Source organism: Odocoileus virginianus, unplaced genomic scaffold, assembly GCF_023699985.2.
Source record: "Odocoileus virginianus isolate 20LAN1187 ecotype Illinois unplaced genomic scaffold, Ovbor_1.2 Unplaced_Contig_25, whole genome shotgun sequence".
NCBI classification, from domain to species: Eukaryota; Metazoa; Chordata; class Mammalia; order Artiodactyla; family Cervidae; genus Odocoileus; species Odocoileus virginianus.
In genome coordinates this window covers 572,957-599,382 of record NW_027224342.1, presented here as the reverse complement: position 1 = coordinate 599,382, position 26,426 = coordinate 572,957, and the positions used below count along the sequence as shown (strand labels likewise).

Below are 26,426 nucleotides of genomic sequence, written 5' to 3'. Positions count from 1 at the left end.
GAGGGGTGTTTCAATACTTTTTACCTAACCTGGTGATAAAGAGGTACACACTGTTTCACCCTCTCCCCCATCCCCAGCTCTGTCTTCTCTTATCCAGTCTCTCCCTTTCTTCCCTATCTTCATGCATTCACATTGAAGATTTCAGTATTCTACTGGTTTGTAAGAGTTGGGACTAAGAAATGCTACCACGCCTTTCCTTTTCTATAAAAGAATTAGACACCACAGTGTCCTAGACAAGTCTTGTTTTGTTTTTACAAAATATCTTCATAGTTTTGCATGCTTTCTCAGAAGTATTCTGTTGTTTTATGACCTGTCTCAAAAAGGTACTGTCCATAGAAGTCAAGTCTGTCTTGCTTCAGCTTAGGTATTTCCCTTTATCTCATCTAGTTTGCTCCTTTAAACCAGTTAAGAAAAATTTCTAACTTTGGTATGAGAACCTTTGACCTACAAATTCTTTCCTAAACCTAAGCCTTCTATTCCTCCATTCTGCCTAAAGAAATAATTTCAAATCCTTAATCCAGCTACTCTCCAGCCTCTGTTCAATCTGGTCCTAACCTACCTTTCCAGATGGATTTCCCACAGAACCTTTGTGCAGACCCTAGACCTCAGCCAAACCAAACTCCATGTGCTTCTCTAGAAAATATCCTGCACTCTTAAAGCAATATTGCCACTTGGAATGCCCTCTCCCCTACTGTAGCCTCTTATTTATCCCTTCACTTTGAAGTAAGTACTAGGAGGATACAAAAATGAATGAGACATAATCTCTGCCATCGAGAGTGCATGACTACCAGAGGAAATTATATGGTATTGAATGTCAGGTGTTAATACCTCACTTGTGTAGGGTGTTAGAATTGAGTCAATTGTTAAGATTAAACTTCACGGTAAAGGAGCATTTGAGAAGACCTTGAAGGATGGGGTGGAATTTTGAAAAGGATTACAGGCTGAGGAAACCACAAGGGCGAGCACACGGAGGCAGGAGAATATGGAGTGCATATACATGAATTTTGAAAGTTTGGTTTGGCTGCAGTGCTTCAACAGACCAGATCCTGAAGGATCTTGCGTGTCGGACCAAAAAGTTTGAATTTATTCCATAGGCAAGGGAAATTATTGAAGGGTTCTAGGCATAGAAATAACATGATCACAAAGAGCAGTGCTTTATGAAGATATGAGGCTATGTATGTACAGGATTAATTTCCTCCATTTCTAGAGGTTCCTTCATAGTATCCCAGGGAGAGAAAAGCCTGGCTTGAGTTTCAAATCTAAGACTGGAGGAGTGGTGATGCCTCTGACACTCTCCTCTTCACTCACCCGTTTGGTCTTCACAGCAGACAGACATGTGGGAAACTGACTGTAAGTAGTTTGTGACTTTGTAGCTGCTATTCCAATACAGTATTTTTCTTGGAGCATGTTCGCATAGCACCTAGCATGTGGAGTGACCCCAGCAAATACTTTTTTCCCTCTATACCCATTTTCAAGGGCCATTAGAAGCAGTTAGCTTTTGATAGTATGTCGGCTCCCCTGCTCTCCGCCATAAACTGCAGAGAGCATTAAAATCTTGACATCCCATGGAACATCACACTTGTTCATATTTTCCTCCTTTGACTGAGGAACTGGAGGTAGCAAGCACTTCAGAGGCCTCAGACATCAGCAAGCCAGGAGCCAATGCTTGGTACTTTGTCAGTCAAGATCCAGTCAGGAAAACAGAAAGCACACAGTTGTTTTAAAAGAGAGAATGTATTACAAGACTGGCATGGCAAATGGGAAACTGAGGTGACACAAAGACAATAACTGCAGAAAGTGGCTGACACTCTGAGGGCAAAAGCTAAGAGGGAGCAGCTGGTGCAGAAATGTTTGCAGAGTCCTGGCAGTACCAGTGCGGTGTGTGGAAGGGTAGGCTTGGAATTGACAGGCACAGCTTAAGAGCCTGCATGATAGCTAAAGAGAGCATTAGCCAATGAGTCTGGTTTATATTAAATGTTCTGAGTAACAAAGAAAATTCCCTGTTGGAGACTTTAGTTTCTTTCTTTGTAAAACATTACCCTGGCTGTGGAACAGCCAATAAAATTACTTATTTGTACACATCATTACAGAACATTCTCAGGTTGACATTCTCTTGCATGCCTGAGACATTTCATTGTTCAAAGTGTAAGCAGACAATAAGATATTAATACTACTCACAATAAAAAAGGAACAAATTGCTGATAATACAATAACTTGGCTGGATCTCAAAGGCATATTGAGTGAGTGAAAGAAGCCAGTCTCAGAAGGTATGACACATTTATATGACACTTTCAGAAAGACAAAACCATAGTAATGGACGACAGACGAGTGGTTGCCAGGGGTAGGAGTAGGGGGACTTTGCTGGGATGATGGAAATGTTCTGAATCCTAAGTGTGCTAAGATTACAGGAGTCCATGCATGTGATAACATTCATAGATCTGGAATTTGAAAAGAGCCAATTAAAAAAAAGGAGGAACTTCCCTGGTGGTCCACTGGTTAAGACACCCTGCTTCCACTGCAGGGCAGGCATGGGTTCAATCCCTGCCCAAGCAACTAGATTCTGCATGCCACATGGTGTGGCCAGACAGTGTTTTAAAAAAAAAAAAGAAGAAAGGGAGGAAAGGTAAAGAAGGAACATGCATAGCTTGTGTGTGAGAAGGTTGGCTTTTTTTTCCCCTGTGGTAAAGTCAAGTAGGACCCTATCCAGCTTTTGCCTGAGTCACAAGGGGTACGTGTCCCTCAGCAGGAGACTAGATGCAGAAAAGCTCTTCAGTCACCAGGGCTGAGGCAACTGAAGCCCCTGGCTCAGCCTCAACCTTGGAGCCCCCAGCCAAGGGCTGAGGGGACATAGAGACAGTAACTGCAGAGGGTGAGGGAGGAACCTCCCCACATCTCAGGGCTGTGCTGGGACTCATGCTGCCAGCTCCTATGGTCTGGGGAAGTTATTTGTGCTGTTTGCAGCACTTCAAAGCCTGGCCTGCTTCTCCCCAGCTCATGTCTTTATTTGGTGCCAGCGACCTTTGAGGATTGATGCTGAGTGGCCCTGGGCAGTGACCCCCACTAATCGGCAAAGCTAGCCACCAGGGAGGAAGGAGGTACTCACTGGCAGCAACATCACAGGGATTGTGGTTCAGTGAGCCTTGTTTTGGGCTCTTCTGGACAGGCCAGAGCACTTCCTGTGAATAAACAACAGAGCAGTGGTGGAAGTGTGCTCCCCCCTCCCCCCAGTCTCCCCATAGCCTTCTTTTCCATCCACGAGGAGAATACTTTCCACATATGCTTCAAAATAATTTTATTGTGCTCTGTACATTTAAATTACTTCATTAGTACGACTCCATTAAACAAAGGGTTGTTGAACTTTGAAATATACAAAGTCTTTTTGCATTCCATCATGCTGAGAATTTTTGTTCAGTTCTAGCTGAGATCAAAAGGAGAGCGATTCTCTGTGGTTCCACAGGGTCTTTTAGAAAGCCTCTCTGAGGGTGAAAAATGCACCACTCCCATTGCCACTGCTGTTCAAGCTCTGCTCACTAGGAGTGGATCTCATACACAAACTATCAATCTATCGATGGTATGTGATTCAAAAGTGAGTGAGCAGGTACTTTTGTATCTGGCTTCTTTCACTCCACATGCTTTTTTGGAGGTCAATATTATGTGTATCAATAGCATGCTCTTATTTATTACTGTGTAGTATTCCATGGTGTGAATACAGTACTCCTCAACTTGTTTACCCATACTGCTGATGGTAGTTATTTCTAGTTAGGGGTTTTGGGGGGGCTTTTATGAAAAAACCTATTATACATATCTCTATGAAAGGCTTTTTGTGGACACTCATGTTTCTCACTTCCATATACTTAAGAGAGAATGAAAAGGTAGACACAGTCTGCAAATAAATGCTGGAGAGGGTGTGGAAAAAAGGGAACCCTCCTACAATGTTGGTGGTAAATTGCTGCAGCCCACTCTAGAGGATACATACTGTCCTTAAAAAACTAAAAACAGAGCTACCATATGATCCAGCAATCCCACTCTTGGGCATATATCTGGAGAAAACTCTAATTCAAAAAGATACATGCACCCCAATGTTCATAGCAGCACTATTCACAATAGCCAAGACATGGAAACAACTTAAATGTCCATCAACAGATGAATGGATAAAGATGTGGTATGCACACACATGTACACACACAAAATGCAATGGTGGAATATTACTCAGCCTTTAAAAAAGTGAGATGCTGTCATTTGCAGCAACATGGATGGACCCAGAGATTATTATACTAAGTAAAAATAAGTCAGACAGAGAAAGACAAATACTATATGATATCATTTATATGTGGAATCTAAAAAATAATACAAATAAACTTATTTACAAAACAGAAACAAGACTCACAGACATAGAAAAAAAACTTATGATTACCAAAGGGGAAATCAGAGGGAGGGATAAATTAGAAGTATGGAATTAACAGATACACATCCTTATATGTAAAATAGATTAAAAAAAACAAGGATTTACTGTACAGCACAGAAAACTATATTCAGTATCTTGTAATAACCTATGATATAAAAGAATATGAAAAAGAATGTATTTGTGTATAACTGAATCACTTTGCTATACATCTGAAACTAACACAGCATTGTAAATCAACTATACTTCAACGTTTTAAAAGTAAAAAAATTAAAGAAAAGGTAGACACTTGTTTAAGTTCAGACACTACTAGTCTCTGAAGTGGCTACACCACTTTCAATTCCCCCCAGCAATTTATGAGAGTGTGAGTTGCTTTACATCTTTGCCAACACTTGGTATTATTAATCTTTTAAATTTTGGCCCCTAGTATATCACTGTGGTTTTCACTTGAATTTTCCTGATGAGAACCTTTGCATATGCATATTGGCCTTTTGTAAAGTGCTTCTCAGGAGAATTGAGGAAGTGGTGGTGTCAATGATCAGGGAACAGAAATAAACGTATGACTTGGAAAAGCAGACATAACAAGGATAAGGCCATTTTTCCCAGTGTGAATATTTGTACATGTGCTTTAAATAGATATTAGTGTGTAGAGTGGTTAAAAGAAGAACTCAATAGGCACCTATTCCTAAATATCTTCCTCTTAGCCTACAACCACTGTCCAGAATTCTGCTTGAGAGATTTATTTCTGTGGGTTTATCACCAGGAGTTCTCAGCATGGAGATGTGAGCTCATCTGTGGGCTTCTTTCCAGCTTCACAAGTGGCCAGGAGTGTGGTGTGAAGGCTTTGGGCATGTGAGGTGCTGCACTCAGGTGCTCTGGGGAAGTACGAAGGCCTCGCTTTGCCTGGTAGAGTGTGATCATGAGGGAGAGACCAGGAAAGGGATAGGGAGAGCCTGGGATGGGCCCTAGACTTTGACTTACCTCATCCTTTTGTTTTCCCCATGGTTGTGCACTTTGGTAAAGTTTGGAGTTGAGAAGAGAGGAAAGAGAGAAGCACAGTATGAGTTTAACATGATGTTATTAAACATGTTGGGAAGATAGGAGCCCAGTGTCAGCCAGCAGGAGACTTTGGGACAGTCTCAAGGGAATAACAATGCTGTGTGATTGTAGCAGCGAGAGTCATATATGAAGAAGGTATGCCTGATGCCTTTAAGCCTTTTGGAAAGATCACAGCACTTCCTATTTGTGTACAACACATACACACACTCCAGTGAAGAAAAATCTAAGGCAGACAAGTTCCCCTGTATCTCGCAGACAGGCCATACTCCGTACAGAAACGCAAAGACTCAGTCTAAGGACAACAAGCCCCAGGGCAGGATGTGAATAAGATCTCAGATCATCTCACCTCACTAGGAGCCCAGAGTGGCTTGCAGTGGACAGTTTTGCTGTATTCAAATGTGCCGCAACATTGATTCTCTAGTAAACATTTCTCGTGTTTAAGGCAGCATGATAGTAATAAATCAGCTCTGAAAGTTGACTGCTATAAATGCCATGTGGTATCGGTTAGATCACAAACCAAAGCCAATTTTTCAAAACATTTCCTGCTGGAATACCCACAACATTTTAACAGATGTCTTTTGGGAAGATTTGAAGCAAAACAAGCCCCCATCAGCATATAAAATAAAACCGAAAAGAAAGTAAACTGTGGGTAGATTGTTTTTTTCTTTTGGCAGTAAGAGAAAGATAGGAGAAAGTCTTGAGATCTTTGGAGAAATACTTGTTCATAGCCATGAAAGTGCAGAAATGAACTTTTTCTCACACACACCCCACAAGAGAAATTGGGGTTTTGGAAAATATTCTTTCATTATTCATGAAAGGCATTTCTTTGACAGCTGTTGAGTATAATGTCTGTTATTTCTTGTTCTGAACACTGGTTACAACTCCAGCTCTTGTTGAAGCAATTCCACAGGAAGCTAGGGAAAGGGTCTGAGGCTGTAATTGATGGGGCCAGCAGGGACAGAAATGCAGCAAAAGCATCAAAGAAGCATCTTTTGTCATGGACAAGATGACTGGTGGTGGCTGATTCTAAAATGGTGCAACATGGAGTCTGAGGCCTCGCAAACTTAGTGGGAGGGCCAGAGTGGAAGCCTGCAAAAGGAAGAGGAAACACCGTATGAACTACTGTTTTCGCCATAGAAAAACCTAATCAGAAATAATCCAAATGATTTTAATTCCTTTGACCAAATACCCAAGAAAGAGGAAGGTCTAAAACATTATGCTAAGGCAGTCACTAAGTTATGGTGAGAATAAAACCACAGCCCACATGAATATTATGAACTTAAATACTCTACATGACCATCTGCAGGGCCTTGCATGCTTGTGTCTAGGTGGTGGAACCAAAGAACACAATCCTTACACACACAAGCTCAAGAGTACCTAGTTTCAGCCCTCGCAAGCTGGAGGCTGGAGCTACTATCAAAGGAATAGATCATACACCTGGAAACTGATACAATATTGTAAATACTACAATTTAAAAAAAGAGTGGACTAATTACTTTACAATATTGTAGTGGAATTAGCCTCCAACTAATAAAAATGGAAAAAATAAAAAATAAAAATAAATTTAAAAAGTGGAGAGGCTGATTAGCTGAGAAGGAATCTTCTGTGGAGTATAACCCATGGAAACCTCGATTTAATGATGGTGAACAATCAGAGCTCTCTCTGGACGTTCCATCCTTAGTCATTCCCAGGTGTCACCTCATGCTTGTTTAATGGGATGGGGCGTTTCTCAAACAGATGAGAAATAAAAATCACTTCTCATCCCTCATTCCTGGAAAAAATATTCAACAGGAAAGCTGACTAAGGAGATTTAAGACAAACTACCCAAATTACTATGTTGTCATTAGTATCACTAATATATTTTCTGCCTTGCTGCTTCCTGCTGTGTAATTTTTTGAAATCCTTTCATGAGCACTTTTGGTTTGGCTTCTTGCAAACAGGTTCGATTTCCATGTACGTTTTGCATTCAGGTTCCTTTTTTCCTGCTTTCATGAGTTCTCTATTTTACACACTCCAGTGTCTTACTTGAGACCTGCATGTCACTACGTATGACTGATTCTTATGATAGAGCCCAGTCAGTCTCTGTCCACACACACCACATCTTCAACACAATCGCTTTCAATGAGGGACCCATAGACTCCACAAAACTATGTCCTTAAATAAGATCTAGAGCAAAGTTAACTGGGCAGGAGAAGATGGCTTTTGCTTTGCTCAAAAGTTAATGAGCAACCCTGTCAGTTAAAATTTACAAACTTAGAATAGAATTAGATCTGGAGTGTTCCTCCCTTCTGAAACATGTCTGCCACAGGCTCAAGAACTAGAACTGCATACACCAATGCTAAGCCTCTGATGAAACCAAGAGTTGCTTGTGGTTTCCTCTATGTTTTCGCCTACTTGCCTTAAGATGGTAAGTACCCTTGGAGTCTGTGGTGTCTGCTTCCTTCTGAGATATTGAACATGACCCTTACTTTATTTGGGTTTCCCATCACTGTTAAGACACAAAGAGCTGGTATCATTCAAATACACAAATAATTTGTTGAGCTCTTACAAATGAGGAGGCATTTTGCTGGCATCATGGATAACTGAAAGGAAAGTTAAATATGGCGCCTGACCTCTAGGAATTAATAACCTTAACAGATGAAAAGACACATCCAGAGATAATTCATGTTACATTAAAGCAATACTGTATGCCAAATGCTGTACTAGAGGGCTAATTGAATCCAAAGCTAACATGGTTCAGAGTTAAAAAGAGTTTGACTGTCCTTCTCAGTAGATGTTGAAAAGGGGATTCTGGTTACTAGATTGTTCTAACAGGATTGCCTATGTGATTTGGGGGGGTCCAGTGCAAAATGAAAATACAAGGGCTCATTACTCAAAAACTTAGAATTTCAAGATAGCAACAGCATTAAACCCAGCATGGAGTCCTTCTGAGTATGGGGTCCTATATGATTGCACAGGTCACATGCCCATGAAACCGGCCCTGTCTTCAAATACAGTCTATGAATATGAGGAAGAGGCAAATTTTGAGGAGTCCAGCAGAGGAAATTATATACAAGACGTTTTCTTCCAAATAGTTCACAGGAAAATAAACTCACTCTAAGAAATTTGGTCTTTCCCAAATTATCATGTGGGACTGGGATCTAAAAGATATCAAGTTACAATGTACAAAGATAATTTCACAGCTACTTCATAGCTACAAAGTGAGGATAATAATAATAGGTAATGGTATCTGATGGCTAACATGTAGAACTTATTAAGTGCCATGATTCTTCTAAGCCTATTACATATATTTACTCATTTAACTCCCAAAATGGCCCTGGAAGGCAGATACTATTCTTTTCCTACCTTAGTGTTCCTGGTCACACAGCAAATAAGAGGTAGAACCAGGATTCGAACTCAGTCTAGCTCCAGAATTTGTGCTGTTAACAACACTGTGCTGCTTCTTATAAAACAGAGATGCATTTCAGAAAGAAGGAAGGAAGGAAAGAAGTTATCCTGGTATATTCATTCATTCATATCATAGATTTGGCTTAACCAGACTGTGTGTTGTGTGCATGTTTTTAATTTTCTCTCTCTCTTTTTTTTTTTTGCATTTCATGTTCATAGTTTAACAGCACCCGTTCGCCCTCCCCCACTGAATGTTGCCACATGACCCCATGGAGTAGAAAGGTACTGGTTTTGAGAACATTCTGTCACAGCCTGTCCCATTCTCTCTATACACTGTTACTTTCTCCTCTCTTTCTTTATGGAAAACTCTGTTGTTTCTAACTAACCAACAGGTATTCTTTTAAATCAGTTTAAAAAGTAGCATTTTCCTAACTTGAATTAAATAAAATATAAGGTAGGCAGTAATGTCATTGGCTGTTCTATCCCTCCCCATCCCCCAGTTGCATGAAGGCTCTGTTCAAAGCCTCACCTAACGACATTCCTGGACTTTGTAGTTCAGAGAAAAGAAATTTCAACTTGCCCTATATTTATCAGAACTGTAAAGGTTCAGCTTCTCAAATCAAAAGAGAACAGGACAAAAGGATTCTCTGGCAGCCAATTGTCCCTGTCACCGTTAAATACAAAGTGCTTTTGGCTGCCGGTCAGAGACTGTAGTCAGGTCACTATTCTTTCTTTGTTTCCCAGTCCATTGTTATTCAGGGAAGGAATCGCCTACAAAATGTGGCCTCTGGTGTGTGTGTGGGGAGGGGGGGGTCTCTCCAGCTCCTGCTCTCTCCCCCTCTCTGTCTCTCTTTCTGCACGCACCAAACTTTTTTTTTTTTCCTTTTTGGAAGTTACCTAGGAAACAAAGTCTTTTGTGCTCCAACTTTATTTGAGCTATTCGCTTCGCTGGGAATCTGCACAAAAGCTGAAGAGAGAAAGAAGGTTGCAATGTTTTGCTAACAAACGTTCATGGCGAACACATTTTTCTCAAGGGGGTAATCATATCCTGTTGGGTGTGTTGGGGGGCTTTGCAGATACCTCTGACAAGGTAAGCAAATGCTGGGGGTTAATTTAAAACAAGTGGCTCTGGAATCTTCTCTTTAAAGGGACTTGAGGACAGTTCACTTGATGATATGTGAAATCCTCTGAGTCAGCAGGGTGTGATGCTTCCAAATGTGAGGATGAGAATTTATTGAATGATCCTGATTTTTTAGCACAGAGTATTATTAAAACATAACTGGAATAAGAGGGGGAAAAGCTTATTTTATACAGCCACCTTCCTGCCAGTTGTGGAAAGAAAGAAAACTAGGTTCAGTGGTGGAAACAGTCTTACTAATCTGGTTTAGAAGCCCAACCCTGAAATCTAACTTGGGATGGAGCCTTTTTAAAAATCTGGGCTAGGAGCCCAACCCTGAAATAAAAGTTAGACAATATTAATATCAATCAAAGGTTTGGATGGAGAATTTTCAAACATCACATGGAAGTCAAGGTCTTTAAATACACAGCTGGAAGAAAAGCTTTGCATGCAAAAGTGAAGGAAAATAAACTAAGAGTGTTTTACTCTTCCGAATCTGAAGAAGAAACCCACTTGAGTCTTTCCCTCCAGTAACAGAATTTGCATTTTCCACTATCGATGGTGGGAGGAAGTTCTTCACTTTTGTTTTTCCATGTGTATAGTGTTGAAAAACTGCATTTTTAAATGTCATTCACAAATGCTATCATCCTGCAGTAAAATTAACTCCTCGTATTTGAATCTGGCCTCTCAGATTAGGTCAGCTTGTCCTTCTGGTGATGTGTTCTGGAATGTCTCCTGACTCTAGGCTTTCTGGCCACTTTTCCAAACCTTTTCAAGGGCATCTAAATCATCTTCTGTCTGTGATCCTAGTCACCTAGAGCTTTCGAGAGTTTGAGTAAGAATTTATGGGGAGACAGATATCCAGAAAGTGAATCTACCTCTCAGCGGGTTAGAGACTCACATCTTTCTTCAGTTTCAAGTTTGAGGATTTCTGGCTCCCTGGTCTCTCCTCTTAATTCCCTTTGACCTGAAAAGCATGTTTAGCCGATGTTTTTTTCCTTTGCGTTGCTTGACTGTTGAAATTGTAACTTTCAATTAGTTGTGCTTACTAACTATGCCTAGGAATTCTTCGTTTGACCTGAAAGCTTATTTCTGACCTCATTTTTCTTAACTAAACTCTGAAATTCCTTATATGTGTGTTTGTGCATAAACTCTGAGAGCTGAGTCTGAACCTACTTTGTTTGCAGTCCCATCCCCCAGAGGATGAAGATACAGATGTCATGTTAGGGCAAAGGCCGAAAAACCCAGTACACAACATCCCCTCAACACTGGACAAGCAGACCAACTGGAGCAAAGCACTGCCTCTTCCGACGCCAGAGGAAAAGATGAAACAAGATGCCCAAGTGATTTCTTCCTGCATTATTCCCATCAACGTCACTGGTATTGCTCTGTTCGTTTCCTTTGGGGCAGTTGGGTCAGAATATTCAGTGTATTAAATATGGTCAAAGCCTGTGCTGGCGGGAGTACCCGTTAAGAATACCACTTTGTAAACAAATAATACCTTTTTCATCAGGACACAACCCAGAAGATGTTCAATATGCTTTTGTCAGGTTTTGAACATCAATTTGCATATGTTCTGCTGGGCTGCTTGTTATGTAAATGATGGACAGTCACTTTCTGGGGGAAAAAAAAATAGCTCTCTGGCCAGAGCTGACTGAAATAATGGAGAAAGCGGCAGTGATTAATCGTATATGGTAATCATGCGGGCACTGCCAGAGAGAAAGCAGCAAGCCCCGGGTTTCTAAAACTACAAGTAATGATCCTATAAAATCTATTTTCATGCTTCCTTCGATGGAGGTAGGCTTGTTTAAAAGATCATTTAGACTTTTGCACTGCTTTTATGGATTTTTGACCTAAAAATACATGGATTCATAGATGAAGGCTGAATTCTACTTGAAACCCAGCAAGCCTGTCTTCTGTTCACCCTCTGCTTTCCTCCTCCTGTGTACCGACAGTTGGGATATTAGTCTAAATCAAAGGCAAGCCTGTGTGGACTTTTCTTGGAAAGTTTATTGGCAGCAATTGAAAAGTTCAGAATTGGTGATTTTCCAATGCGGTAACCTTAGCTGTAAGCAAAATGTTGCTGTAAAACAGTCTCACTTTCAAAGATGGAAATTAAATGATCTATCCATTGGGGTTTCTTTAAGCATCTCTAATAGTTAAATTCTAACTTACATTGAGAAGCTCAAAATGGCCATTTTATGATTGACTTCCATCCTGGTAATATGTAGTAACTGAAGACTGTATGTTGTTCAGGATGCATTTTGGACATGGCCATTACTAACCTCGCTCAAATTTCTCCCATATAAAGTGGGGAGCAAATGATGACCAGGTATCAGGGTAGATACTGTTTTCTTTCTGACAAATAGGAGTTCTAGTTGATTGGCTGATTGTGAGCTGGGAGTTAATTTTCCTGATGACCTATTCAACTTGTAGGATAAATTATCCTAGAGATGTACACTTTATCTGATCTCCATAATTTAAATGAGATGGCTGTCAAAATGGATCATTTTGGCATCCTCTTAAACTAACTTTCAGTTCTGGAAACATCTGATTATTAGCAGCACCTGCTTTCTTCATGTCACTGTAAGTAAAATTTTGTTTTCAAATTTAGTCCTTTGATTATAGGTCTTACGATTCAGGAAAATGAAAGATCTTTCCTTCTGCTTTATTTCAGGAACTCTCAGGCTCAAGCCTAGATTATATGTTGATTTCAAGAACTTTAATGAGAAAGTTGTCAATTATGTCCATATGACACAAAATATCTGTGTCTGTAATGTAATTATTATGATTAGAAGGAAGGATTTTAATCTCTGGTTGGAACTAAAAAAGGAAAATTTCATTAGTATGAATTCTCTGATAGCATTTGAAATTATTCATCATATGATATCTCATTCAGATTTTTCAACATGAGTTCTAGAAACTGTTATTACTGTGAAGCTAAGCAGAACTCAAACCATTTCATTACATAACTGAACCAAGGTTTAACAGACCATCCCGCCCCATGTTTAACAATCAGGATACATGATGAGGCAACCAGATTCCAAAGCACTTTTGGCTTACAGCAGTTCAAGTTCCTCACCTCCTCCATCATTCTAGTTTTGAAAGGGCTGCATTAGTGTGTCAACAGACTATGGAAAGAGAAACTAACAAGAATCATGCTTTGCTCCCTATATTTACAAAAGAAAACAGACACCTGTGTAAAGACTGGGAATTCCAGCTTTACTGACAGTCGGCACAGAAGGTAGATCCACTTAAGTGAAGAACTGGGGACTGCCTTGTATGTTTTATTGATGAGACACTGTTGCTAAACCAAAAGGTGTCCAATTTAGGCAGCAGAAGAAATAGGCAGTTACATGAGGATTTTAAAAACACATCTCTAGGTTGTTGTTTTCCTCACAGGTAGTGGGGTGTGTGTGTGTGTGTGTGTGTGAGAGAGAGAGAGAGAGAGAGAGAAAGAGAGAGACAGGTGGTGTATGTGTCTGTCTGTGCTATGCAAAGATATCCACTTCAGAAAGCCCACAAAGAGACCAGTAAGTAGTAGTAACTAAAGATTGTAGAAGTCCTTATGGAGCCATTTCTGTGTGAGAGTGATTCTTTGATGTTATTTTTCTCTCCTCTCTCTTTTGATTTTCCTTCTTGGCTTGTTACTTTTGGCAGTGCAAGCTATTGTGGCAAGCTGCATTTAGAAGTAAAGCTTAATGTACTACAGCATAATTTAAATAAGAGCTGAATAAGGACTCCCTTATATTTGTTTACAGGCTTAATCCAAACTCTTCCTTCTTTCCAACCAATAAATATCATTGTGTTTCAAGCAAATGAAAATTTGTTTGCCATTCCTAAAAGCTAATGAGACCTATTTGTGGGTTGCAGGAGTCGGTTTTGACAGAGAGGCTAGTATACGCTGCTCTCTTGTTCATTCACAATCTGTGCTACAGCGGAGACGAAAACTGAGGAGGAGGAAAACCATTTCGGGTATCCCCAGGAGAGTCCAACAAGAAATAGGTGTGGTATAAAACTGTTAATGGTTAACATTCTGTCAGGTGCCAATTATATGGACACATAATGGAAGCTGGCCTTTAACCAGCTTCCTTAAAAACATCCACTATTATTGTAACTCATAGAGGTTTTGACATGATGTGTACTTGTTTTGTGTTCAGTAAGCCAGGTAGTATTACTTTTTAAATTTGCATTCTTGACTATGAAAGCTTGACTTTATGGATTTACTCATATACGTTCAGATTTGGGGCTTCCCAGGTGGCGCTAGTGGTAAAAAATCCACCTGCCAATGCAGGAGACATAAGAGATGAGGGTTCGATCCCTGGGTCAGGAAGATCCCCTGGAGGAGGGCATGGCAACCTACTCCAGCATTCTTGCCTGGAGAATCCCATGGACAGAGGAGCCTGGTGGGCTACAGTCCACAGGGTCACAGAGAGTCAGACATGACTGAAGCGACTTAGCATGCATAGCATGCACATTCAGATTTTATGGCTGAAATACAGTATTTTGCTAACTTGTAAAAGTATTCTTAAGGTAGAAATTAAGCAAGATTCAGTGAAAGACTCTTTTAGAAAAGTATAGATTTGTCTGAAGAGAGATATACTGTATGACATTAATTATTTTAAAAGGTCAATTTTAAGCATATTCAAATATTGAATATTGATAGCACGATACCCTTGGTTATAGTTTTTCTATCTTTTTTGGTTCAATGTGTTTAACATATCTCTTCCTATAATTTTAAAAATTATTATGATAGTATTTCTTGTATATAAGATTATATCATAATGAATTCTATGATTTTTATTTCATTATGCTTGTATCGAGAAATAAAAGTGTATAGTGGCCAAAAAACAAGATGTATTTTACTTAAAAAATATTAGACCTACTGGGGTAAAGTAATTTGATCGTGAAGAGAGAGAATTCACAAGAGATCTAAATATTTATCTTCTCTTAGTATATATACATACATACATACAGTATGTATTTGTGTGTATATATATAGAGAATCAGAGAGGCAAAGGGACAGAGAGAGACTGCCCAAAGCAGTCTCTTTGTAACTTTCTCCTCATTTTATACACTGATTTTTTTTCCTATAAGAATAACTTCCACATGCTAGCATCCAGACTTGTGGACAGCTCTCAGAATGTCTGTCCATCTGTTGATGTATGAAGTATCTCACTGTGCTTTCCATGTGCCCTAGATTCTGATGAATCGCCCGTGGCCAGGGAAAGGAATGTGATTGTGCACACAAATCCAGACCCTTCCAACACTGTCAACAGGAGGTCTGGAACCAGGGACTCGGAGTGCCAAACTGAGGATATTCTGATTGCTGCCCCATCCAGAAGAAGAATCAGAGCTCAAAGGGGTCAGAGCATTGCAGCTTCTCTTTCTCATTCTGCTGGCAACATTTCTGCACTGGCAGACAAAGGTGACACCATGTTTACTACTGCAGTGAGCAGCCGCACGAGATCTCGGAGCCTTCCCAGGGAGGGCAACAGAGGTGGGGATGCTGAGCCCAAAGTTGGTGCTAAACCCTCAGCATATGAAGAGGGGGAGCCTTTCGTGGGAGACCAAGAAAGAACCCTTCCCGACTGCAGTGAGGCCCCCAGCAGCCCCAGTGCACAGGAGCACCAGCCTGCTTTGAGCCTGGCCTGTTCTCAGCATCTGCACAGCCCCCAGCACAAGTTAAATGAGAGAGGGAGGTCGCGTCTGTCGCGGATGGCGGCCGATTCTGGCAGCTGCGACATCTCCTCCAACTCAGACACCTTTGGGAGCCCCATCCACTGCATTTCCACAGCTGGTGTCCTCCTCAGCAGCCACATGGACCAGAAAGATGACCACCAGTCATCCAGTGGCAACTGGAGCGGGAGCAGCTCCACATGCCCCTCACAGACCTCAGAGACGATCCCTCCTGCAGCTTCGCCTCCCCTCACTGGCTCTTCACACTGTGACTCGGAGCTGTCACTCAACACGGCCCCTCATGCTAACGAGGACACCAGTGTCTTCGTGGCAGAGCAGTACAACGACCAACTGGAGAAAGTGAGAGGCCACCGGACAAACTCCTTTACCTCCACAGTGGCAGACCTGTTGGACGACCCCAACAATAGCAACACGAGCGATAGCGAGTGGAATTACCTACACCATCATCATGACGCCTCTTGCCGCCAGGATTTTAGTCCTGAGCGTCCCAAGGCAGACAGCCTGGGCTGCCCCAGCTTCACGAGCATGGCCACTTATGACAGCTTTCTGGAAAAGTCTCCGTCGGACAAAGCCGACACTAGCTCTCACTTTTCAGTGGACACAGAAGGATACTACACCTCCATGCACTTTGACTGTGGTCTCAAAGGCAGTAAGAATTATGTCTGTCACTATGCAGCCCTGGGCCCGGAGAATGGCCAGGGCATTGGGGTTCCTCCTGCACTTTCAGACTGCGCCTGGCAGGACTACTTAGACCACAGGAGGCAGGGGAGACCAAGCATCTCTTTCAGGAAACCAAAGGCAAAGCCAACTCCACCTAAACGTAGCTCATCATTGAGGAAGTCTGACGGAAATGCAGACACTTCTGAGAAGAAAGAACCAAAGACAAGCAGTGGCCAGCTCCTGCCTCACAGTTCCAGGGAAATGAAGCTGCCTCTCGATTTCTCCAACACACCTTCTCGAATGGAAAATGCCAATCTTCCCACCAAGCCAGAACCTTCGTGGATGAACCAGAATGAACATGGTATTAAGGAACCTCAGTTAGATACTCCAGATGTTCCACCATTCAAAGATGAAGGTGCTGAATCAACTCACTATGCAGATCTCTGGCTTCTAAATGACTTGAAAACAAATGACCCTTACAGATCTTTATCAAATTCAAGCACTGCTACGGGTACCACTGTTATCGAATGCATTAAATCTCCAGAGAGTTCTGAATCCCAAACATCCCAGTCAGAATCTAGAGCCACCACCCCCTCCCTTCCTTCCGTCGACAATGAGTTTAAACTTGCTTCACCAGAAAAGCTGGCTGGCCTGGCATCTCCATCAAGCGGCTATTCCAGTCAGTCCGAAACGCCAACATCCTCTTTCCCTACTGCTTTCTTTTCTGGCCCATTGTCTCCTGGAGGTAGCAAAAGAAAGCCGAAAGTCCCAGAAAGGAAATCTTCCCTCCAGCAACCCTCTTTAAAAGATGGCGCTCTGTCACTGAGTAAAGATCTGGAACTTCCAATTATACCTCCTACCCATCTTGACCTAAGTGCTCTTCATAATGTCTTGAACAAACCATTCCACCACCGCCACCCTCTACACATCTTCAGTCATAATAAGCAGAACACAGTAGGAGAAACTCTGAGGTCCAATCCTCCACCGTCTCTTGCAATTACACCCACGGTCCTGAAATCAGTTAACCTTAGGTCCATCAGTAAATCTGAAGAAGTTAAGCAAAAAGAAGGCAACAACACAGATCTCCCCTACCTGGAGGAAAGCACTGTCACCATGGGTAAGATTAGGCCACACGTGATGAAGAAATCATTACCATGTCAGTATGCCACTGAAGATACCATCCTGTCCTTTTTAGACTCCTCTGCAGTTGAGATGGGACCAGATAAACTACAGTTAGAAAAAAAACATACTTTTGATGTGAAGCATCATTGTGATCCAGAAACAGTAACCTCAGCTGGTGGCAATCTTCTAGATTCAAGTGTCACAAGAGACCAAATGCATATGGAGAGTGAGCCTGTTTCAGAAAACAAACCAAGTAAAAGTTGTGACTTTCTCACAGAAGGCTTTCAGAGGGTCTCTGCTGCTCGCCCAAATGATTCAGATGGTAAGACACTGCAATATGGAGCTGGTCCGGATGGAGCCCTAGCACAGGTCCAGAAGTTGTCTTTTGTAGATCGTGAGGAAGCTGCACCCCCAGAGTCTGTGGATGTGCTCACACCTCAGTCAGACTCTCCAACTCGAGTCACAGACATAGGCTATCAACTTAAGCCTCAACTTGGGATGAGCCACCACCATGACAAAGTGCCTGGGAATATCAGCTCTGAAGTAGAGATATCAACTATAAATCTATGCCCTGAAAAGTGTTCTGAGCAGGAAAATATTGCTTCAGGGATTTCAGCCAAAAGTGCCTCTGATAACAGCGGAGCAGAGGAGACCCAAGGAGGTGTGGATGAGGTTTCATTGAAAGGTCAGTTGTTGACACTTTTGTCACAATGGAAAGGTGTCTCATGGCACTTCCTGAAGTGTTCTTTCTTCCCTTCCCCATAATACAGTATAGCCCTGGGTATTGCTTTCCCTCCTCCTTTTTAACTTATTAAAACAATTACGATCAAAGCTTTTGTTATGGAGGGACTAAGTGTGACAGATAGCTCTTTCATTGTAAAAATGGCAGCCAGGTCACTGCTGTTTATTGTTCCCCGAGTCAGTGAAGCCCAGCAATGTGCCAGGTGACTTCTTCCTAAAGATGCTTTTGTTCTTAATTTAAGAATCGTCACCGAGTGATGACTCTGTGATTTCACCATTAAGTGAAGACTCTCAGGCTGAAGCAGAAAGTGTGTTCGTGTCTCCCAACAAACCTCGAACAACTGAGGATTTGTTTGCAGTTATTCACAGGTGAGGCAATGACACCAAAGGTTTTGCTTCTGATGATGCTTCTCATCAAATGCAAATATGGAAAAGCCTTGGGTACTTGTAATACATTCCTCAAAAAACACAAGGAAAAAATTATTTTTCCAAATCAAATTGATAGACTTATATTCAAGTTGAGAAATATGTGGCTTTATATGTAGTGAGAGACTTTCCTAAGAACTGCTGAGGGAAGCTGTTTTTTTCCCCCAGAGGAAAGACATTCTGGAACATGTTTTTATTTGAAAACAATTTGTGATCAAGTAAATTAAGAGTGAAAACTCAAACTCTAGTGTAATCTCTGACTTTCAAATAATTCCTTAATCTAAAAATCATGCTCAAAGCTACAACCCTACACTAGCAGAGATAAGTTGACGCACTATGCACAGCCCCAGATTTCAGACAAGACAGTGTAGAAGCCTGCCCATTTCACAGTCCACAACAACTAATCACTACTCTCTCCCCCCCCCTTCCTAAAACTTTACATTTCTTTAATAACACTGGCCTTCTCTAGATTTAATGCTCCATACCAGGCTCCTCCCTGGTGGGCTGCCGTCTATGGGGTCGCACAGAGTCGGGCATGACTGAAGCGACTTAGCAGCAGCAGCAGCAGCATCCCATGAATAGGGGATGTCCTCTGGGCTGCTTCCACGCTGATCATTCATATTCTCTCATCAGTCCCCACACCCTGTGATCAGGGCCCCTATTTGCAAGAACACTCCTTACAAGCTGTGACCAAAGAACAGAGCTGAACTAGCCCTTGGAAACTGAACCCCTATCAGACTGAGCTGTCCAGAGCATGCCCACTTCACTAGGTCTCAGTGACCTAGATGCGGCTCCCAAGGGACAAAACTTGGGGACTGTCTTTGTCTTCCTCATGGAGTTATACTGTGAAGCAAGTTCTTCTCAAGTAGCTTACCACTGTTTTTTCCCCAGGATCATACCTCCTAGGGGAACTCGTGTTTTCTCTTCATGTGGTTCTCTCATAAAGAAGGAGCACTGCTCACCAACAACATTTTTCTTTTTTAAAGCAGCCAATCACAAGCACATTCTGTGTAGACCTTAGCAGGCTCACCTTTCTTTTTGGAGAATGAAGAATCATTATTTTTCCTTGTCTCCAATTATATTCCCCTCACCTGCTTTTATCCCCAACCTTGGGACAAGTTATTAAATGCTGTGTGAGTTAACAAACCAGTGCTCGTGTCTAGAAGAGTGGACAGAATGTAAGGAGTAGAGTCAGAAAGACATTGAATTGAAACCCAATGCTGCCACTTCCTATCCAGTCTTGAGTCACTTAAAACCTGTGTACCTATCCCCTTGCTGTAAATAGGGTACCTATAGCTCATGCATTCAGTTCTGATGATACAGTATCATGTCATTGTCTAAAATATGATAGATACTAAAGGCAGACATTATTTTGAAATCCCTACCTTATTGGAGTGCCAGACACTGGCATACACAAGATAGTAACCACAGAGCTTCCAGTGAATGAAAATCAGGCTGGTCTCCAGTTGCAAACCTGACATTTTCTCTAACCTACAGGTTTTTAGGTTGGTGAGAAAGCTAGTCACCAATACGTAGCAATGAACTGAAGTCATGCTGACTCATGATTAAGTTCACTAAATTTATGCCTGTTTATTTTAGCTAAAGAAAGAATACAATGATGGATGGGTGCCTAGGTTTGGTAGACTTAACAGAGTTTGGTAATCTTAGATTTACATTTAGGCAGCATTTATTTATGTGCAGCACAGTGACAAGAAACTTTTTCTTTTCTTGAGAGCTTATAGTACACAGAGCTTTAAGAGCTCCAGAGGTGGCCTAGATACTGATTAATAGAGCGTTTACATTCCTAGGTAGCTATGGAAAATGGTATTTGCAGCCAAAATAGATTGACTTATTTAAGGAGTCATGGAAGAAATATCTTTATATGGAGGAATTTTAAAAGTAGACAGAACAGTATAATATACCCACCCACCCCCCACCTAAACACACACAGAGACATGTCTATCACCCAAGCCTATCAACCATCAGCCTGTGCCTACTCCTGTCCCATCCGTACCTCCATCCACTTTGCTCTCCCACCCAGTATTCACAGGAAGCCAGTCCCAGACATCAAAGTGTTTCATCTGTAATACAAAGACAGACTGAATGAAGGGGACAGTCCTTCACCATCTATATGCTAACCAGAAGTCAGAGAGCAGTAGTTTTTTATACTTTTGTGAAACATGCCAGTAAGTCCTCCTCTAAAACCTCTAACCTCCACTTGAGTCATTATTTGAAATGGTCCCTTCCATAAACTTAATTCCTATCCACTGGTTATTGGAGAATTTCCCACAAGCTGCAAGTACAAGGGTTGGGTCTTACTCCTCATGCCCATGGCCCTAATGCTTAGTATCCCAGCAGACAGGGGGCACCGAACTGCTCTTTAAGGGGATGCAGGAATGTGACTTAACACTTTTAGTTTCATTCAAATGTATTGTGGACTGAGATTTTTCCCTTTCTTAAAAGGTCCAAGAGGAAAGTACTTGGAAGAAAAGATTCTGGGGACATGTCTGTCCGCAGTAAATCGAGAGCTTCCCTGGGCAGCAGTAGCAGCAACAGCGCCGGTTCTGTCACCTCGCCCAACAGCAATGTGACCACCCCAAACAGCCAGAGGTCTCCTGGCCTCATCTACCGAAACGCCAAAAAGTCCAACACGTCCAATGAAGAGTTTAAGCTGTTACTGCTGAAGAAAGGCAGTCGCTCAGATTCCAGTTACCGTATGTCTGCTACTGAGATCCTGAAGAGTCCCATCCTGCCCAAACCTCCTGGGGACCTCACCGCGGAGTCCCCCCAAAGCCCCCATGAGGCCCATCAGGGGTCACTGGGAACTGAAGCACTGTCTCCCCTCTCTCCGTGCTCCCCACGGGTTAACGCAGAAGGGTTTTCCTCAAAGAACTTTGCCACCTCGGCATCGGCCAGGGTGGGACGTTCCCGGGCTCCTCCTGTGGCCAGCAGCAGCCGCTACAGCGTCCGCTGCAGGCTGTACAATGCGCCCATGCAGGCAATCTCCGAGGGTGAGACCGAAAACTCTGACGGGAGCCCGCATGACGACCGATCCTCCCAGAGCTCCACGTAGGCGACCCTGCCAGGCTGGCTGTCCAAGGCCAAAACCTTACTCATGAGGATGGAGGAACAAAACGGAAGACGTGGGACAAGTCAGCATGTGGTGGGGTCCCATCACGTTTACCAACGAGTTCCTAAATATTTGCTGGGGAAATGGAAGGTGGTTCCGTCTTTCTTATTTTCCATGTTTTTCAGTAACTGCACCGTCTTTCATATTTTTCTTTAGCATAGTTTGATTTACCCAGTCTCATTCCTTTTGATAATAGAGAATTTTAAAATGTGTGCTTTTCACAAAACCTAGAAAAGTTTTTTCCCAGAGCTGCCTATTCAGAAAACAAAGCCCTCACTGTCATAATTCATATGAAGATGAAATTACTCTGGAGGTTTGGTATATTTTTACATTCAAATGAACTAAAGCAAAATTTAGAAGAACTACACACATATGTAAATACCATATTTTTGATAAAAATGTGTAAATAGATTTATTGACGACGAGTGGACATGTGGCCAACTATCTACCACACACCAACTGTTTATAGAACACAACAAATACAGTGTAATAATTGTATTCTGTGAATACCATTTTCATATCAAATACCATATTTAAATGTCCACCAATATGATTTCTGAGTGATAAACCTCAAATATGACTTTTAAACTGGTGAAATAAAGGAAATCTTGAGGTCATATAGTGAAATGTGATTAATTTAAAACAATGAATTCAGACTTAACCATTTTTGTGACAAATTGCAGCACCACACAAACTACTGGTAACACATGGCTGATTTGCCATGTGGTAATCTGAACAGAATTAAAAGCATGCTTTTGATTTAAAAAACAAAATTAGTGAGAGAAATCATCATTTTCAATACAAAGCCCTGAACAACAGCACTTGACAGTGTCCTTTTAACTTCAATTTTTCAATGGATTGCTTTAAAGAGAATAAGTAGGGAAAACAGTAGTTAATTTAGGTTACATTTTATATTATACTACTGGGAACATAAATAGTCATAATCTGATGACTATTATCTTTAAACTCCTTCAACAGTTTAGCAATTAGCTCCAGGTTCTTTAATAAACAAAAATAAAACATAAGCATGCCACAGAGCTGTGGATTTATCAGTAAGTACCTGCAATGAGTTTTCAGTGATGCTTTCTCTCTGTGCTGACGAGATTCATGCTACCTAAAAATTAACAGAAATGACACTGTGAACAACGTAGTTGGGAAATAGGTATGTGTATATGCATTATTTATATTCACTGTTAAATGGGATTGGGGAGCATCTCTGGTTCACAATGCTACATACAACTGAGTTTTTGTCTGATTTTACTCTATCTGCTTGATGGCAAAAGGGGAGGGTGGTGGGTGGGACAAGAAATGTCAGGGCAACTGCTCTGATAAAATGAAGGCAGGGAAACAAGCTGAATTACTTGAAATTACTTGAATTTTCTTGTCTTAAAACTGAAAAAAAATGTAGTTACAAGCTGAAATCTGCCAATGGGTTATACACCCGTGATTTTAACATGAACTGATACTAATGTTTGAGATGATATGTCAGAAATATAAGCAGCTATGAACTTGGAATATGTTTTGAATGAAAGAAGGTAGAAAGTAGAGAACTAAGAAGGAATATGGCCTATAAAAGAATAGAATGTGATTAGAATGATAGAACATACCAGAGTTACCAAGAAATTGACAAGCAGCTGGTTTTAAGCTTATGCAAGTGGTATTTGGGAAAGTAGGATGTGTGAAAGGGGGTTTGTGGTTTTGGTTTAATTCATGCAATATGAAGGAGAAAGCCTGGTCTAAGAAGATGCTGTCTTTCAATAGAAACACTTTATAAGACATTACAGAGTGAGAATTACAGAATCTGATTGCTGTTGGGTTTCTGTTTGTTTCTTTGGAAAGAAAAAAAAATCCAGTTTATTCTATTTGTTTTTGCTATCAAAATGTGTTTCTTAATTTCTTGTCATCCTTGTATGTAAAAGGGGTGCTGGGGGTGGTGGGGTAGAGGAGGGAGAATGTGTGTATGTGAGTGTGAGTGTGTGTGTGCGTGCTTGTGTAGGGATAGATAAGCTACCTGGTAAAGGATACATTTGAACATTTATAAAGTGTTATACTTTTTATTAAATGAAAAATGTTTGGGGGTTTGGAAAAAATGGACCATCATTTCTCATTGGAACCCATTAGTTAAGAAAACCAGCATGGTTTAACACCACATGGGAACATGAATAACTTTTTTCTCATGCTTTGAAAAGTACACTTGGCAAACTTTTAAAAATAAAGTTTTTAGACAAATGCGATAAGAAGTCATTTCCAGTCACAATAGGTGATCTTTTGTAATTTTCATAAAAGCAGTTCGTTTGCAGTATGGCTTTTGTGTAATTAGGGGTTTTTTAGTGTAAAGAAAGGTATGTGGGCTTTAAAAGTGATTCTAAATCTTGAACAGAAAACACAAATTGGCTTTAACAAATATGTCACCTTATTATTGATATTAATTTAAGTAATGGTACCATATATATTTTAAAACACATATTGACTTGAATTGTGAGGCAATAAGATAGCATCTATATGTAATGATCACAGAACTAACCCTTAGAATATAGTTTTACTTATTTTGTTTACTCTAAAAAATCTATAGCAGAGTTTCTCTATTTTATATTTCATAGATTAAAAAAAACCCAGATAAAGATGGATTTAAAATTCACTGTGCAAAAGAGTATTGAATAACAAACTGAGTTTTAAAAAAAGCAAGAAATTCCTTTGCAATTTGGAATAGTCTACATGGCTTTATCACATAGCATATAAGACCAAGATTTAGAGGGCTGTCTTCAACATCACTGCCATCTTGAAGCAGGGTACACACATTAGGTATTGTGAGGAACATCAACCCAAACTTTTCTTCTGTTGTTTGCACTGATGCTATTTTTTCTTCTTTTATGTTATACAACATATCTATGTTGTGTGGGGGAGATATATTTTCCTTATTTTTTGATTTTTTTCTTTTTTTTTGGCTAAGTAGAGGACATGGACTAGTTGTAGCAAACAAAAACATGCTGTTTGCTCTTGCCAAAGTTTAGTGAGAGAGTACATATGCTGCAGTGGTGGCAGACTTAGAGAACTAGATCATAACAAAGATTTACAACTATGAGGAAGGTTACAGTGTAACTCTTTTGGTACTAGAACCAGTTCATGCTGGCCGAAAGACAATGGTTTATGGACTTGCCTCCATTTTGTATTTTTGTAATATTTGTAAATATGGACTTTTTAAATTGTTGCAAAAATGGTTTCTTTTGTAAGATGTTTTCAACGTTTACATTCAATTCAAGCCTTTGTATATTTTAGAGCTGTGCAACACTTTAAGTCTTGTATTTATTTTTAGTAACAATGGTGACAATTTCATTGTGAACCCCTCTCAAAAAAATGTACCAGAAAAGTTTGATTACCTAGAAAGTGTGTATAGAAACTGCAAATAAACGTGACTGCAATTAAACAACTGGCTTCTCTCTTCATTGTTATGTAATTGCACGCCTGGGGTTTGCAAACAGCAAGTGTTTCATAGGGGGCCTAGATCTAAGCTGGGGAGCTGCTGCAGTAAAAGTATGAGCAAAATAACAATACTAATAATAAACACTGTCTCTGTAATGGGCTCTAATTTTGCTTTGTATTTGAGAGGAGAGAGAATACATTTCCAACATCCAGTATACTTTCCTTGTACCTCTCCAGGCCAGGAAATTACTTATGGCTTTTCTTTCAAGTAACCTGCTTGGTTTCTGATAATTACTGATTGTGATGAGCAACCTTGACACACCACTAAGTAATGTCACGAACCCTTTATCACGCAAATTGGTGTGCCAAATACGGTTCCAAGTGCTTTGCTTACTCTAACTCAAGAATACCCACCCCTGCCATGCTGTGCCTGTTTAACAGATAGGGAAACTGAAGCACAGAGCCATTTACCTGAGTTGCCCAAAGCCATAGAGCGCTTAAATGTTGGGGCTAGGGTACAAACCCAGCAAATCTGGCTCCAAGGTCTGTTTTACCTCGCCCCATGGAGAGAGAACTTTTTGAAAGAACTTCCCCCATATGAAGAAGGGGACGACAGAGGATGAGATGGTTGAATGGCATCACCGACTCAATGGACATGAGTTTGAGTAGACTCAGGGAGTTGGTGATGGACAGGGAAGCCTGGCGTGCTGCAGCCCATGGGGTGGCAAAGGGTCGGACACGACTGAGCGACTGAACTCCCCATTTGTACCAAACCATAATTGCTAAAGCCTCCGCCCCCTCCCGCTTCAAATTCCAGCACTGACGTGTACACCTAGGACTGAGTCAAAGTCAACGCCTGTGGTGTATCACAGAGGGACTGCGAGGGAGGGGACAGAGGGGGGAATTATATATATATATATATATATATATATATATATATTTATTTATATATATATATATATATATATATATAATATTATATTATATATATATTATATATAATATAATATATATATTTTTAAAAGCTTCAAAGAACTAGCCAACAGGTGGTGAAGCGGCGCACTAAGCCTCAAATCCGCACTGTCGCAGGAAGTAGCCCGCGCAGGCGCGTTAGAGCAGCTGCCAGAACCCGTCTAAGCTTTACAGGCCAGTGTTTTCCGTCGAGCGCAGTTAGGATCCCACCAGCCTCCGTAAACAAACCGGAAGTCCAGTGCGGCTGCACTGTGCTCATCCCCCAGCGACAGCTCAGGTGTCCCCTGATTG

General features: G+C 41.1%; 1 protein-coding gene and 1 long non-coding RNA gene across 5 annotated transcripts in view; one reads left to right on the top strand and one right to left on the bottom strand.

Moving 5' to 3' along the window:
* NHS (NHS actin remodeling regulator) overlaps positions 1 to 25,170 on the top strand; it is a 336,802-nt gene extending 311,632 nt beyond the window's left edge. For 3 of the 4 annotated variants that reach the window (XM_070464466.1, XM_020910526.2, XM_070464468.1), the window contains exons 4-9: positions 9,067 to 9,129; positions 11,152 to 11,344; positions 13,838 to 13,969; positions 15,165 to 18,131; positions 18,430 to 18,556; positions 21,077 to 25,170. In XM_070464466.1, the coding sequence (XP_070320567.1) occupies positions 9,067 to 9,129; positions 11,152 to 11,344; positions 13,838 to 13,969; positions 15,165 to 18,131; positions 18,430 to 18,556; positions 21,077 to 21,686 (4,092 nt within the window). In that variant the 3' untranslated portion in view covers positions 21,687 to 25,170. The remainder of the gene's footprint in view (positions 1 to 9,066; positions 9,130 to 11,151; positions 11,345 to 13,837; positions 13,970 to 15,164; positions 18,132 to 18,429; positions 18,557 to 21,076) is intronic. The other variant, XM_070464467.1, reaches the window with a different exon arrangement.
* LOC139034109 (uncharacterized) lies at positions 4,311 to 22,859 on the bottom strand. The gene is made up of 2 exons (XR_011486561.1): positions 22,804 to 22,859; positions 4,311 to 6,550 (listed from the first exon to the last, which is right to left on the bottom strand). It is a non-coding gene; the product is annotated as an uncharacterized lncRNA (long non-coding RNA).
* Positions 25,171 to 26,426: the final 1,256 nt, after the last annotated feature.